The sequence below is a fragment of the Loxodonta africana genome, chromosome 4 (assembly GCF_030014295.1).
Source record: "Loxodonta africana isolate mLoxAfr1 chromosome 4, mLoxAfr1.hap2, whole genome shotgun sequence".
Classification (NCBI taxonomy): Eukaryota; Metazoa; Chordata; class Mammalia; order Proboscidea; family Elephantidae; genus Loxodonta; species Loxodonta africana.
The window spans coordinates 166,920,043-166,933,925 of NC_087345.1; the positions used below are offsets into that span (position 1 = coordinate 166,920,043).

Consider the following 13,883-nt stretch of genomic DNA (forward strand, 5'->3'; position numbering starts at 1 on the left):
ATGATTAAACAGATGTAAAATCGTATTTTATACTCTGATAAAATGAAGCAAACACAAACCCCTTCTGTTATTATTGCCACATATGCTACAGTAGAACATTAAACTGGGATGACCTCTATTTTGCATTGCAGAGAAAAATTTAAATAAAAAGCCAGATAAGAACATGAACTAGTAAGTAAATACAAATCTAATAACTCTTCTTTGCATAGCTATAAAAACTCACTTGGAGACCGTGCGCTGCAGTTTGGAAAGCTGGCTGCTATGCTTTATTCCAAAAACCCTCACCAGGCAGGCTTCCCTTTTGGGTGAGAAGATGAATTTTTAAACAATTAGCTTCAACTTCACAATCTTCTGGTTCATTCATTTATTTAACCAATATTTAATGAGAACCTACTATGTGCCAGATATTGTTCTAGATGCTCAAGATATGTAAGTGACATCTGAAGACAAAGATATGTTCCTTTTGAAGCTCACATTCCAGTGTGTTTAGGTATTTTGAGAGCCAGAAAAAAAAATGGTACAGTAAATCTAAGCAGTGTTACATTAGAATGCCTGGAGTGACATTTACTTTACTTGAGAGCTGAAGCAAATTTGGGATTTATTATTTGTGTCTTTCGTAGGGAACGTGAAAATGGAGGTGCATATGAAAAGTGGAGGTGTATAATAAACTACATATCATATATGAATGAGTCTTTTTAAAATGCGGGAAGACACTCTTAAATTCCTTAATAAACTTCACATAAAACAGACTGTTTTAAGGGATCTCCCAATGATTTCGGGTTGCTTAGCATACTGATTCAGTTCTTCTTTTTTTTTTTTTCCTTCTTCTTCTACTGGAATATCTGAACCTATAGCTAACCAGAAGCATTAGTTCTTATCTACTAAATCCAGGAACTTCCAATCAGGGTCACTTCCCTTCTCACTCAGCACAGACTCACTCATTCTCATTCTTTCCTAGTGCATGAGTCGTCTCCCTTAGACACTTTCACTTGCATACACTTTCATAGGCTCCCTTCTATCCTGGCCTCCTTTCAAAAGCAGAGGTTCCGTAAATATGGCATTTTTTTCTTCTTAAAGCTCAGCCAGTAGATGTCTCCATTATTCTCTCATAGTTAAGACCAGCCTCAGAAAGTAGGTTTTAATCATATCTTTAAGCGACAACAAGGAGGAGGATTTGATAATTTGCCTAAAACGAGCAGATGCTCGGGAGGACACGTCTCCATCCTACATCTCTCCCCTCCCATTTAAATCAGAAATGAAAACTCCCTTCTCTCTCTTTTCCAGGCAAAAGAAAAGACTCGTTTAACTAAGAATCCAAGACGCCAACACCCTCCTCCTCAGCACGTCCAAGTTTCCTTCGCTCTGAGCCAAAGAAACTCAGCTCCTTCCTTCACTCCCGCCCACCTTCGCCTCCACCCCCTCAGGTTTCCGAGTCATCAGGGAACAGGAGTGGGTGAAAGGACTAGGCGCTGCAGCCTCGCGCGCCGCCGCCTCCTCCGTCTCCGTGCAGCCTAGGGTTCAGCACTGGACAGCTCCCGCCCCAGCCCAACAAATGGCAGTCAACTGATTGACAGGGAAGCCGACCAAACAGGGAACAAAATGACTTGAATCCTCCCTGCAAGGGTTTGGTTGCGGCCAAACTGCTTCTTTAAACCGGCTTTTCCCCATGAGAGCAGGGAGAGGCAGGAGTGTGGTTTGTGGCCAAACCAAAAGGTTCCAATTAATCAGCTGCCTGGCCCTCTCGGCTCCAGAGAGATAAACATCTTAAAAGAAATCTTTGCTCCCTGGGACTTCCTCGGGCGCTCTCGAGTGCGGGTCCGTGTGCGCGCGCGCTCCGCAAGTGAACGAGGAGGAGCCAGAGCTGGGAGGCGGGAACGACCTGCCACTGGTGAGATGATGGAGCAGCGTCTTTGGCGGCCGCGGCGGTAGCAGCAGCAGCAGCTCTTGAACACACCTCAATGAAAGCGGCAGTGGAAGCGGCTGAGCAGGAAGACGTAAGCAGGCTAACTATAGCTGCCGGGAGCAAGAGGGGATGTAACCTGTTCGGCTCGAGGCTGCGAGGTGCGTAATCCGAAGTCGACCCATCGTGGAGCGAGCGAAGCCAGCATTGCCACAGGTGATTTGATTTCCTATGACGGTAGCTCAACCACCCGGGCCAATTTCGAAACATTCTTATTTTAAAGTCCTTTTGGTTTTTCTGGTGCCACCTGGAGAAGGGGTAAGACTTCACATAAACTCTTAATGTTGATAAATTGGTGACCAGAATTTAAAAAGTGACTCCTGCGGTCCTCGCTTCTCTTTTCGGCGAGACAGATGGGAGCCATGGCTTACCCCTTACTTCTCTGCCTCCTGTTTGCTCATCTGGGATTGGGAGCTGTTGGCGCCGGCCGCGACCCTCCGGGACGGTCGGATTCCTCTCGAGAGAGGACCCTGAAGGGGAAGCAGCAAGCCCAGCAGCTTGCTCGAGCCTCTGCCTCGGATCCTTCGATCCCCTGGAGCCGCTCCACCGACGGCACCATCTTGGCGCAGAAACTCACCGAGGAGGTGCCCATGGACGTGGCCTCTTACCTCTACACCGGGGACTCCTTCCAGCTGAAGCAAGCCAACTGCTCCGGCCGCTTTGAGTTGGCGGGCCTGCCGGGGAAATCATCAGCCCTTGCCAGCTCTCACCCTTCCTTGCACGGAGCGCTGGACACGCTGACACACGCCACCAACTTCCTCAATATGATGCTGCAGAGCAATAAGTCGCGGGAGCAGAACTTGCAGGACGACCTGGAGTGGTACCAGGCGTTGGTGCGGAGCCTCCTGGAGGGTGAGCCCAGCATCTCCCGAGCGGCCATCACCTTCAGCACCGAGTCACTGTCCGTGCCGGCCCCGCAGGTCTTCCTCCAGGCTACCCGCGAGGAGAGCCGCATCCTGCTCCAGGACCTGTCTTCTTCCGCGCACCACCTGGCCAACGCCACTCTGGACACCGAGTGGTTCCATGGCCTTCGGCGCAAGTGGAGGCCCCACTTTCACCGCCGCAGCTCCAATCAGGGGCCCCGGGGTCTGGGCCAGAGCTGGAGGCGCAGGGACGGGCTCGGCGGGGATAAAAGCCATGTCAAATGGTCTCCGCCTTATCTGGAGTGCGAGAACGGGAGTTACAAGCCCGGCTGGCTGGTCACTCTCTCCGCTGCTTTCTACGGGTTGCAGCCTAACCTGGTCCCTGAATTCAGGTAGGGGGAAAACAAAACAAAAGCAAAGTCTGCCTACCGGTTTCGCGGGTGGGTGTACACGTGGGGAAAACGCGTTTGGTTGTGTCACTTGCGCCTCCCATCCTCGGAGCAGAGGCCAGGGCTGAGGGACACCCGACGCTGGCGTTTGTGCCTAGGGGCATTAAGTGTCCCCTGTCTGTGAGCTTCAGGCACTGAGCAAAAGCCTTTCTTTTCGATCACTTCCCAGATGAGTAGGAATCGAATCGTCGGCAATGTTTTTTTTTTTCCCCTGAAAGGAGGTGGCACTTGGTAGAGCTGAGAGAAACCTTGGCTCCTCTGTGCGTTTCTCCAACCCTTGGGATAGCAGGGAGGGGAGTTCTGCTAAGGGGGTGATGCGATGGAACTTGGCGAGCTCAGGGTGTGCTCCTCAGGTACGCAGAGTAGCGAGAAAAGAATCGGAGAGGAGAAAAGGGGGCTTGAAGAACGGAGTTCCTTGTTTCTGCCACTTCAGGGTAAACCCCTATCTGCTTCCTACATGTGTAGTTTGGGGCACCGGTCAGGTGTTAGTCAGTTATCAGAGATTATCAGTGCAATCCCCTTAGCAGTTCTGTTCCCTCAGCAGCTGAGCTATCTCCCTTAGCAGTCAAGCTATCTCCAGGATCCAGACTTCACAATTTGTTCAGCGTGATCCTTCTACTCGCTCCCCCGCTCCCATCCCCACCCCACGCCCCATCAATCGTCTCTTCCTTGGTCCCCTTTTTCTCCTGTTTCCTGTGTTAGGCTGACCTGGTTCTCCAGTCTCCTTCACAGACTCATCACCTTGTAAAGGAACCTGATTATCTTAGGAAAGGAGGAAATCAGTGTTGGTTGAATCAGGCAGGGAGCTTGGAGGAAACTTAATAACAGTTTTGTATTTCCTGTCCCAAGGTATATAGCATTTGAGGGAAGATGAGAATTTGTAAATAAGCAGGTTGTGACTTCTGGCCTGAGAATTGCTTGACCTTTGAGGTGAGGAACTTCTAGAAGTACCCCTCAGGAGTAGATGTGAAGAATGAGCAGAAAGGAAAGGAGTGGAAACTCCAAAGAGGGTCTGTGAGAGGGCTACAGATGGAGTGGGATTCTTCGCAGTTCCCAGGATGGGATGCTCTGGAAAGAAGCTCTTGGGGCCTGAGGTTGCTTCTGTACTTTTTGGGAACCTGGGAAGAAGTGTCAAGCCTCTCACTGTGTTTTTATAATGCTCTGTTTGGCACAGCAAGGACAGGATGGTGACCTGATGAGAGACCAGGCTGCATACTAACTGGGCAAGGGGCGGGGGGGGGGGCGCAGAATTGTTTGTCTTGGCACTGTCATTTACTGCTGAATGACCTTGAGCAAGCTGCTTAACCCCTCTGGGCTTCTGCTACTTATCCATCATCTCCAGGGAATCATCCAGTTATAAATTTCTGTAGCTTTTAATGCTAGCAAAACTTGAGAAGGCATAAATGAAAAACAACCTCCTTTCTCTGGCTCTGTATGGCCATATTAAACCTTTTTGTGTTTTAGCTATCTCTTTTAAAGATCCTGTCTTAAACCAGAGTAACTCTTTCCTACTTTCGGGATAATCTCATTTCCTCCTAATCTCTGCAGGATCCTATTAAGTAAGAGCTGAGTCTTTGAGTCTTTGCCGTATCATTTGCTCAGAAGAGGAAAGATCAGCCAGATGTCATTCACTGCCAGCAAATTGTTTGTGGCCTTTAGATGAGCCTTTTCAAATTATCTATCTATCTATCTATCTATCTATCTATCTATCTATCTATCTATCTATCTATCTATCTATCTATCTATCTATCTATCTCTCTCTCTCTCTCTCTCTCTCTCTCTCTCTCTCTCTGTCTATTATCTATATGTATCTATCATCTATCTATGCATATCTATCATCTATATGTATGTATAGATCTATCACCTATGTATACGTATGTATGTTCTATCTATCTATATCTATCATCTATCTAACATTTACTTTAGCTTCTGTCCTAACTGCTTTGCATATATTTTCTTGATTAATCCTCACAACAAATCTATGAGTTAGGTTTTATTACTTTCTCTATTTAACAGGAAAGTAACCTAAAATGTATAGAGGTTAAACTTCTTGTCCAAGAACACACAGCAGTTAACTGGTGGAGCCAGGCTTTGAGTCCACTCCATACCCTTAACCACCGGGTGAAATACTGACTTATAAAGGAATCCCAGGACGCTGCATATCGTGTAGTTGGTGTTTCTGCTTAAAAAGTGTATGTATTTTCAAGTGTCAGACATGGGAACAGATATCAGAACTTTTCATTTCCCGAATTATTTCTCGTAAGGATTAGAACTCAGCACCTTCTGACAGCCAAGATAAAGACTGAGGACACAAAGGGTCTGAGGTTGTGAGGGCTCACATCCGCCCCCCCTTCTATGTTTTGACCATTTTCAGAGAACACTGTTTCCTCTGGCTGAGCCTCTAAGCGCTTTCATAATCATTGATGGAGTTCTTCGGCCAAGTCACGAAGCCAGGCTATAGTCTCTGGCTCTTTACAGAAGCTGGTCAGTCCCAGCAGCACCTAAAAAGAACAGAAATAAGTGCTCTCCTCTGAGTATTTTGGAAACCCTGGTGGTGTAGTGGTTAAGTGCTACGGCTGGGAACCAAAGGGTCGGCAGTTCGAATCCGCCAGGTGCTCCTTGGAAACTCTATGGGGCAGTTCTACTCTGTCCTATAGGGTTGCTATGAGTTGGAATCAACTCGACGGCACTGGGTTTGGTTTTTGGTTTTCTGAGTATTTTTGCCTCATGTCCTGTGCTCCTCAAATACTGTATTGAGGGTTCGCACAGATATTATTAGAACTAGAAGAAATCTTAAAGAAATTAGATTGTTCTACCTGTTGTTTTATAGATAACAAAATAGAATTAGAAAGGTGAAATTACTTGTCCAAAAATTACATAGTTTCTATTAAAAGAAGAAATAAGATCTAGGCCTTCCACCTCTGGCTTACATACCTAAATCATATTTCTGTGGTGGTCTGAACTTTGCATACGATCTATGTTCTGAAGATATACTTTATTCCCTATCATCTTTAGGAAAAAAAAACATTAGCCTATAAAACCCAGCTGCTGATTTTTAAAAAAGATTATATTGTTTATTTCACATATTTGAGATAATGTTTAAATGGACTTTTCCGACTTTTTGTCTTCCTAAAAGGCAGAGGTGTTTCTTTTTTCTTGTTGGCATTGATGGTTTATCATCTAAGATGTATTTTATAAAATTCTACAATATAGGTGGATGATAGTGGACAGGTATGGTTACTTGGTAAATCTCAAATGAATCTTTCCTGGGAAACCAAGATTAGGAACCCTAGTTATGATTTTAAATAGTATTCTGAACTGTTTGCAAAAAGTTTTAATGAAAGTCTATAATGAAAAAAATACCTGATAATGATTTCTTACAGGAGAGAAAAGAAGGAAAATTTTAGAGTTAAAATTCTTATTTAAGATCAGTTAATACTTTCGTAGGTCTTACTTTCAAGATTAAGGCATTTAAATTACGTTATATGTTATTTTTAGAAAATGTAAATCCAAAACGTGAAGTTCAAAAGTAATGCTGAGAACAGAATCAACCACATTCTTGTATTAATATTTATCACTGTAAAATAACCTGTCAGAATAAATTTTATTCCCCTCTCTTTCCAAACGACACAAGTATCTTGAATTTCAAAACCTAGCATAAGACTCACATAGGAAAAAGTTTATTGCTATTTCTTTCTTTTAAAAAATGGCACTAATTCCCCTAAACTAAATGTCTCTTGAGTCTTTTGTTAGATTTACAGCATAAACATTTTAGTTTTCGTCTTCATCCTATAGCAAAAAGAGAGCAGTAGTAATAATTTAAAGTATACACTAAAATATTTTTACTTAACGGTGCTGTGTTTGTGATGTCCTTGTAGAATTTTCCTTAAACTTAGACTCCTTCGGATTTACATAGTAACTTTTCTTTGTGGGACTTAAAGTACTATGGGATTGGATTTCATTCTGCTGAGTTCATAGTTTCTTGGTGGTGGTTAGAACTGCTCAGCGCCTCAGACAGACGTAAGGTACTTATTAGTGTTTGTTGAATTTAAATGAAGGTGAGTTCCCTTGGGAAACTCATTCTTTCTTCATGAACTGAAATGAACTTTAGTTCCTTTCATCTGGTTCCATCTTCTCATTTTACCGTTGAGATAACTGAGACCTAAAGAGGTAAAGGAATTTGCAAGGAATGCCACATCTCTTTTGGGGTTGGTTAGGATTAATGGGAACAAGTATTTATTGAGCACCTGCTGTATATTAGATTCTTTACATACTCCACTTTATTTAATTCTTAGAATTCTTAGGTAGTTACAACTTCAGAAAAGTTACTTTCCTAAGGTAAAATGGCCAGTAAATTAGGAAGGAAAAGTCAAGTTTAGATTTATCTATGACGCTTACATAGTCCTTCCCCTACCCTGTGCTGCTGTCTATATCTTGATTTCATAATTACAATTTTCACCTTGTTGCTAAAAAATATAACATGGTATTGACTTGAAATAATTAATATATTTGGCCCAAATAAATGATTTACTAATTTTTTTTCAGGCTAACTCTTATGTTCATCTTTAGGTATATCAACATTCTCATTGACATTTGCAGAGAGAATACAAATGTGGCCAACTGAGGTAGAAAGGAGAGACAAATATCATGTCATCTGAAATTAATTTTGAAAGGAAAATCAAGGCACATGACTTTGTTATAAAAAAATTTTAGTACAGAAAAGTTTTCCTAATGCTTAATCCAAATCTTACCCAGAACATGTCCTCCTCTGTATCTGGTTCTTTTACGTGTGGAAATCTTTCCCTATGCAATTCAGGCTTGAATTGTCTTATAATAAATATCTCTGTCTAGACTTAACCTACTTAATAGATTATGTGTTGTGTAGTGAGGAAGGTAGTGGCACTTGAGTGATCACTTTATCCAAGTCCCAGTTTTGCCTCTGACTAGCTGTATTACCTCTCTGAAAATCAGTTTCTGCATAATTAAATTGGAATGGACTTGATGATCTCCCAATCTTTTTATAATTCTTTGTTCTATGAATTCTAAGTGGTCCAGGTACTCAACAAGTAAGCCTTGAATGTAGGGCTGATGCACTGGAAAACAGTGCCTGTGGAAATGATATTGATGGGGGAGTGACATGCAGACAAAGAGGAAACCCAGTGAATGGCAGACCTGGTGTTTGGTTAAAAGGTAATAATAGGGCAATGAAGAAAGATCACAATAAAGTGAAAACCCCTTTGTAGAAACTAATGAACATCAGTGTCACTGATTCCTTGACTCCCTGAGGGATCACTTTGCTCTCTCCTTCACACACATACACCCACGGGCCTCTGTCAATGATCCTGGTACAGATTTTTGCTTTCAGTAAAACAGGGCAACTCATACAGAAAAGACCATCTTGCTCTAAACCAAACGTTTCCTATGACTTTAGGGATTTTCTGGTGGCAGCTGGTAGTGGTGAAGAGGCTTACCTATAGGAACAGCATAGAGGTGTTTTTCTGGGTATAGGTCAAAGGGTTTTTAGATGACCTTCTGCTACTGAGGTTTTTGAGTCTCAGGCATTTCATCTGTAAATTGCAAGTGATAATGTGTATGTCACTGGGCTTCTGTAAAGACTAAATGAAGAGTTGTTAACACACAGGAAGCTGAGTAAATATTTTTTCATTTAAGCTTCTCTCTTCTCAACTACTGTCCTCAGCTGACCATAAACTTTTTCAGTTTAGCTGTATTCGAGTCATGTGATTTATGGTAATTTAAGAAAAAAAAAGTTTTTTTTTCTTTTTATAGTTTGTAGAATAGTTTGTTTTCATTCCCAATTATTAGGACAGCTTGTAATGGCAGTGGATCATAGTGGAAATACTGGCCTTAGGGACAGAAGATGTTGGCACCAGCCTGGACCATATCCTTGAGTTATGATGTTACCAACACCAGCAGTTGCCTCTCTAATCTTTAGTTTCCTCATTGGTAAATTGAGGGGTTTTGACTAAATGACCTCTACGGATCCTTATAATTCTAAAATTTATGATTATGCACATAACTAAATGTGTCACTTTAACTTTGGAAGTTTGATTTGATTACAATGATGAAATCAATGAATGTATGTTCGTAAAAATGCAGAACATGTTCATATATGTTCAGCGTTTAACTCTATCATGGTCATAGACTATTCCCTCCTAACATGCAGAGTTAAGTGTATATATCCTAATGATAATGAGAACTCCGCTTCAAAATAACAATACATATGATCTGAGTTTCCAGGTCTTGAAAGATCCCCTGAAATTTATGTAAAAATCCACATGAAGTTGTTTCACAGATTTCTAAGCCAAGGACCTCAGCATACCCCAGTGCATTCCCTTAAGATAGTAAGTTTTTAGACATTTTTTAAGCTCCTTAAAAAGTGCTTTTAAAAAATCTGTTTCCAAGTTGCCTCTGTAGTTGGCTTTAAGATTTAAAAAGGGGTTATTTATTGTGAAGCAATAGTGGCATAGTATTATCTTGCCACTTTCTGGAATATGCATTTGAAAGCAGAATAAGATTTTCGTGACTTCTAAATATATTACAAGAGTATATGCCTATGCTCTGGAGAGGGAGCTGGTACCCTCTTTAGACTGATTTTATAGTGTCAACAGTTGGATAAGCCAATTACTTTGAATTTCAGAAAGGCAGCAATCTGCTTTACACTCTTCAGGGTTTTTAAGGTTACCCTTCTTTAGTTTTAAGTAGTTGTTGTTGTTGGGTGCTGTTGAGTCAGTTCTGACTCATAGTGGCCCTATGTACAACAGAAGGAAACATCGTTCGATCCCTTGCCACCCTCACAGTCATTGCTATGCTTGATCCCATCGTTGCAGCCACTGTGTCAATCCATCTCGTTGAGGGTCTTCCTCTCTTTCGCTGACTCTCTACTTTACAAAGCATGATGTCCTTCTCCAGAGACTGGTCCCTTCTTATAATCTGTCCAAAGTGTGTGAGATGATGTCTAACCATTCTTGCTTCTAAGGAGCATTCTGGCTGTACTTCTTCTAAGACAGATTTTTTCTTTCTTCTGGTGGTCCGTGGTATATTCAATATTCTTTGCCAACACCAATAGTTCTAAGAGTGCTATTGAAATCAACATACACTGTGTTTTATAATTACATTGTAATATACTGGGTTGCCTAGAAGTATGTGGTTGATGCTATTTTGCCCTTGGTTAATACAGAAGAATTAGGGCCCTGACTGCTTTATCTCTTCAGTTCTGGGTTGGTGCTCATACGGTTATTTAAGCAGAGTTATTAAGATAGCATATTGGGATTTTGATAACTTTGGCAGCTTGACGGCCATTATATGCAAATAGGCAGTTCACTGGTACCAGGACAATGCTTGGGAGAGTTTGCAGCCAATAGCATTAGTAAGCTCTCACCCAGTATAGCTATGGTATATGCATCATTGGGGCTTGCTTTGCTGGTTGTTTAGCCTTATCGGCTTTTAGTTAAAAACCATTTCTATGTGTAATTTCCACTTTGGGCATTTATTAATCCAACAAATCTTTCCTCCTACAGGAAAAGAACCTGACCTATAAAAATATTTAAGTGGATAGGCTGTTCTGTGAAATACTTCCTCACTGTGGGAGAGGGTTAATTCTCTTGGATAAAAGTCTTTCTTAGGACTTCACACCCCCTTTCCTATAATAATGCCAGATCTAGTAAAGGGACTATGACTGAATTTATTTTTCATACACAGGGTATCATAGTGCCGTAAGGCAATTACATGATATACATAATTTCATTGTCCAGGTTTACAGGTAGAGTTTACAGAAAACACAGCTTAGTTCGAATGTGATTTGACCCCAAGATAGGAAAGTTTGCCCCTCCTCAACAGAAATCTTGTCATCCACCTGTTTGCCAAAAAAGGTAGTCTCTTTCTCTCTTACACACACACAATTAACTGATACTTCTAATTGAGATCCAGTTATTTTTTATTCACTGTAATATTTGTTACTTTACCCCATTTAAAAACTACAAATAAAACAAAATAATACATAACTTCGCAAAATTTGTTTTTTTTTATCCTGCCTAATCACAAAGCACCCAGTGAACCCATAACTTAAGCAACCTCAGAATTACATAAGATTTTGGTTTATTTCTTTAACCAAACTTTCACACTATTTATGTGTTTTGTCAAATATATGTGTCTTAGTATATTATTATGGAAATTATTATGGAAAAAACCCATGGCTTTTACCTAAGAAAGGAAAAGGTGTGAAAGTAAAGAATTAATTTCATTAACTTTAAGATGCACCTTTATTCATATTTTGATGTCTCTCAAATTGAGATATGTCTATGATTGACAGCATGGCACTTCAAATGGCATACACTTTCTTCACTGGCACCAATAGTGCATCTTATAATTACTGGCATTTTATATTTGATCAAAAATGATATAGCAAAACGGGAAATTCTAAGGTCTCTCCAACTATAAAGTCCTATTATCATCTGCAAGTTATCAAGATGCAGTGAAATATCATGTATGGAACCACAAAATCTAGACCTTATTAATGTTCATAAAATAGATTGCAATTTGTCTTCATAACGATTCTGGTAAAAAAAAAAAAAGGACAACCTATACTGAAACATGCAACCACGCTACTTCATAATGCATGTGAAACACACAAAACATTAAGCCAAAAACTGCAGAAACTTTTATTTTCAGAGTACATTAGGAAAGGATTATCAAAATCTTTCCCACACAATATAGAAAAGTACTTTACTCACACTGAAGGACAATGCCTAGGACAGTGAGAATAAAAGACCGCTTTTATAAACTTCAGCTCAAATTCCTTAACAAACAACAAAGCTTACTTTGCAGAACTCATAATTACTATTAGACTCTTGTGAAAATGGAATATATGTAAAATATATGAGCTGAAACTTAGAAACAAATTGATAGAATTTTATGTTGTTTTAAATTTTAACTTGTTTGTGAAAAGAGCAAATAAAAGAAGTGTTTTTTAATATCACTTTTTAGCTAAATCCAAACAATTTTCTGGTAGATTAAACTGAGCGCAAACCTTTATCTATATAACATCAATATACAGACTTAGTGAATTAGAAAATTAAAGGTAAATTCTGTGTATGAGTGAAAGAATAAAGTTAGAAAATTTTAATTTGACATAAAGGGCGCACAGAACAATATTACCAGCTTTTCCTGTCCATGCTTATTTTTAACTTAAAAAAAAAATTTATTGTGCTTTAGGTGAAAGTTTACAGAGCAATTAGTTTCTCATTCAAAAATTTAATACAAATTTTTTTGTGACATTGGTTGGAATTCTCACTATGTGTCAGCACTCTTCCCCTTTCTCTTTACACCCCAGGTTCCTTGTGCCCATTTGTCCAGTTTTCCTGTCCCTTCCTGCCTTCTTGTCTTTGCTTTTGGTCAGGTGTTGCCCATTTAGTCTCGTATACTTGACTGAACTAAGATGCACATTCCCCATATATGTTACGGTTTGTTTTATAGGCCTGTCTAGTCTTTGGCTAAAAGATGGACTTCGAGACTGGCTTCAGTTCTGAATTAGCAGGGTGTTGGGGGGCCACAGTCTCAGGTGTTCCTCCAGCCTCTGTCAGACAAGTAAGTCTGGTCTTTTTTCGTGAATTTGAATTTGTTCTATATTTTTCTCCCGCTCTGTCTGGGACCTTCTATTTTGATCCCCGTCAGAGCCAATGGTGGTGGTAGCCAGGTACCATCTAGTTCTTCTGGGCCCAGGCTGGTGGAGGCTGTGGTTCATGTGATCCATTAGTCCTTTGGACTAATATTTTCATTGTGTCTTTGGTTTTCTGCATTCTCCTTTGCTCTGAACATGGTGGGACCAATGGATGTATCTTAGATGGCTGTTCACAAGCTTTTAAGACCACAGACGCTACTCACCAAAGTAGGATGTAGAACATATTCTTTGTGAACTATATTATTCCAACTGATCTAGATGTTCCCTGAGACCATGGTCTCCAGCCCTCAGCCCCATTAACTTGGTCCCTCAAGGTATTTGGATGTATCTAGGAAGCTTCTATGACTTTGCCTAGGTCTTTCATTTCTTGTTGACACCTTTGACCAGTCTTTTTCCCACTCCTTGGGGTATTGCGAATACTTACGTTTAATATCTTTAGTAGAAGTATTAGAGGTAATGGAGTTCCTGGGTGGTGCAAACAGCTAATGAACTTGGATGCTAACCAAAAGGGTGGAGGTTCAAGTCCACCCAGAGGCACCTTGGGAGAAAGGTCTGGTTATCTATTTCTGAAAAATCAGCCATTGAAAACCCTACGGAGCCCAGTCCTCTGACACATTTGGAGTCACCATGAGTGAGAGTCAACTTGATGTTAACTTTATTTTTGATAAACTAAAAATAAAAGGGAATATATCCATCTCCTCTCTAAAGTGTTTAAATGTTTCAGGGTGGAAATCAAAACTTTTCAGTGTAGCCCTGTAACTAGATGGCCTATAGCACCCTACCCCTCCACCCCCGTCCGTTATGACAACCAAAACTGTCTTCAGGCATTGCCACTGGTGTAGAGGAACACGCTACATTTATTCCGAGGCTGTCCCTATTCAAGGTGTGTGTGTTTGTGTGTATGATGTGTGTTT

General features: G+C 41.0%; 1 protein-coding gene across 1 annotated transcript in view; it reads left to right on the plus strand.

Moving 5' to 3' along the window:
- Positions 1-2,313: 2,313 nt before the first annotated feature.
- Positions 2,314-13,883, plus strand: part of GPR158 (G protein-coupled receptor 158) — a 552,101-nt gene continuing 540,531 nt past the window's right edge. Inside the window, exon 1 of the mRNA XM_003410549.4 lies at positions 2,314-3,215. Within this exon, the coding sequence (XP_003410597.2) occupies positions 2,314-3,215 (902 nt within the window). The remainder of the gene's footprint in view (positions 3,216-13,883) is intronic.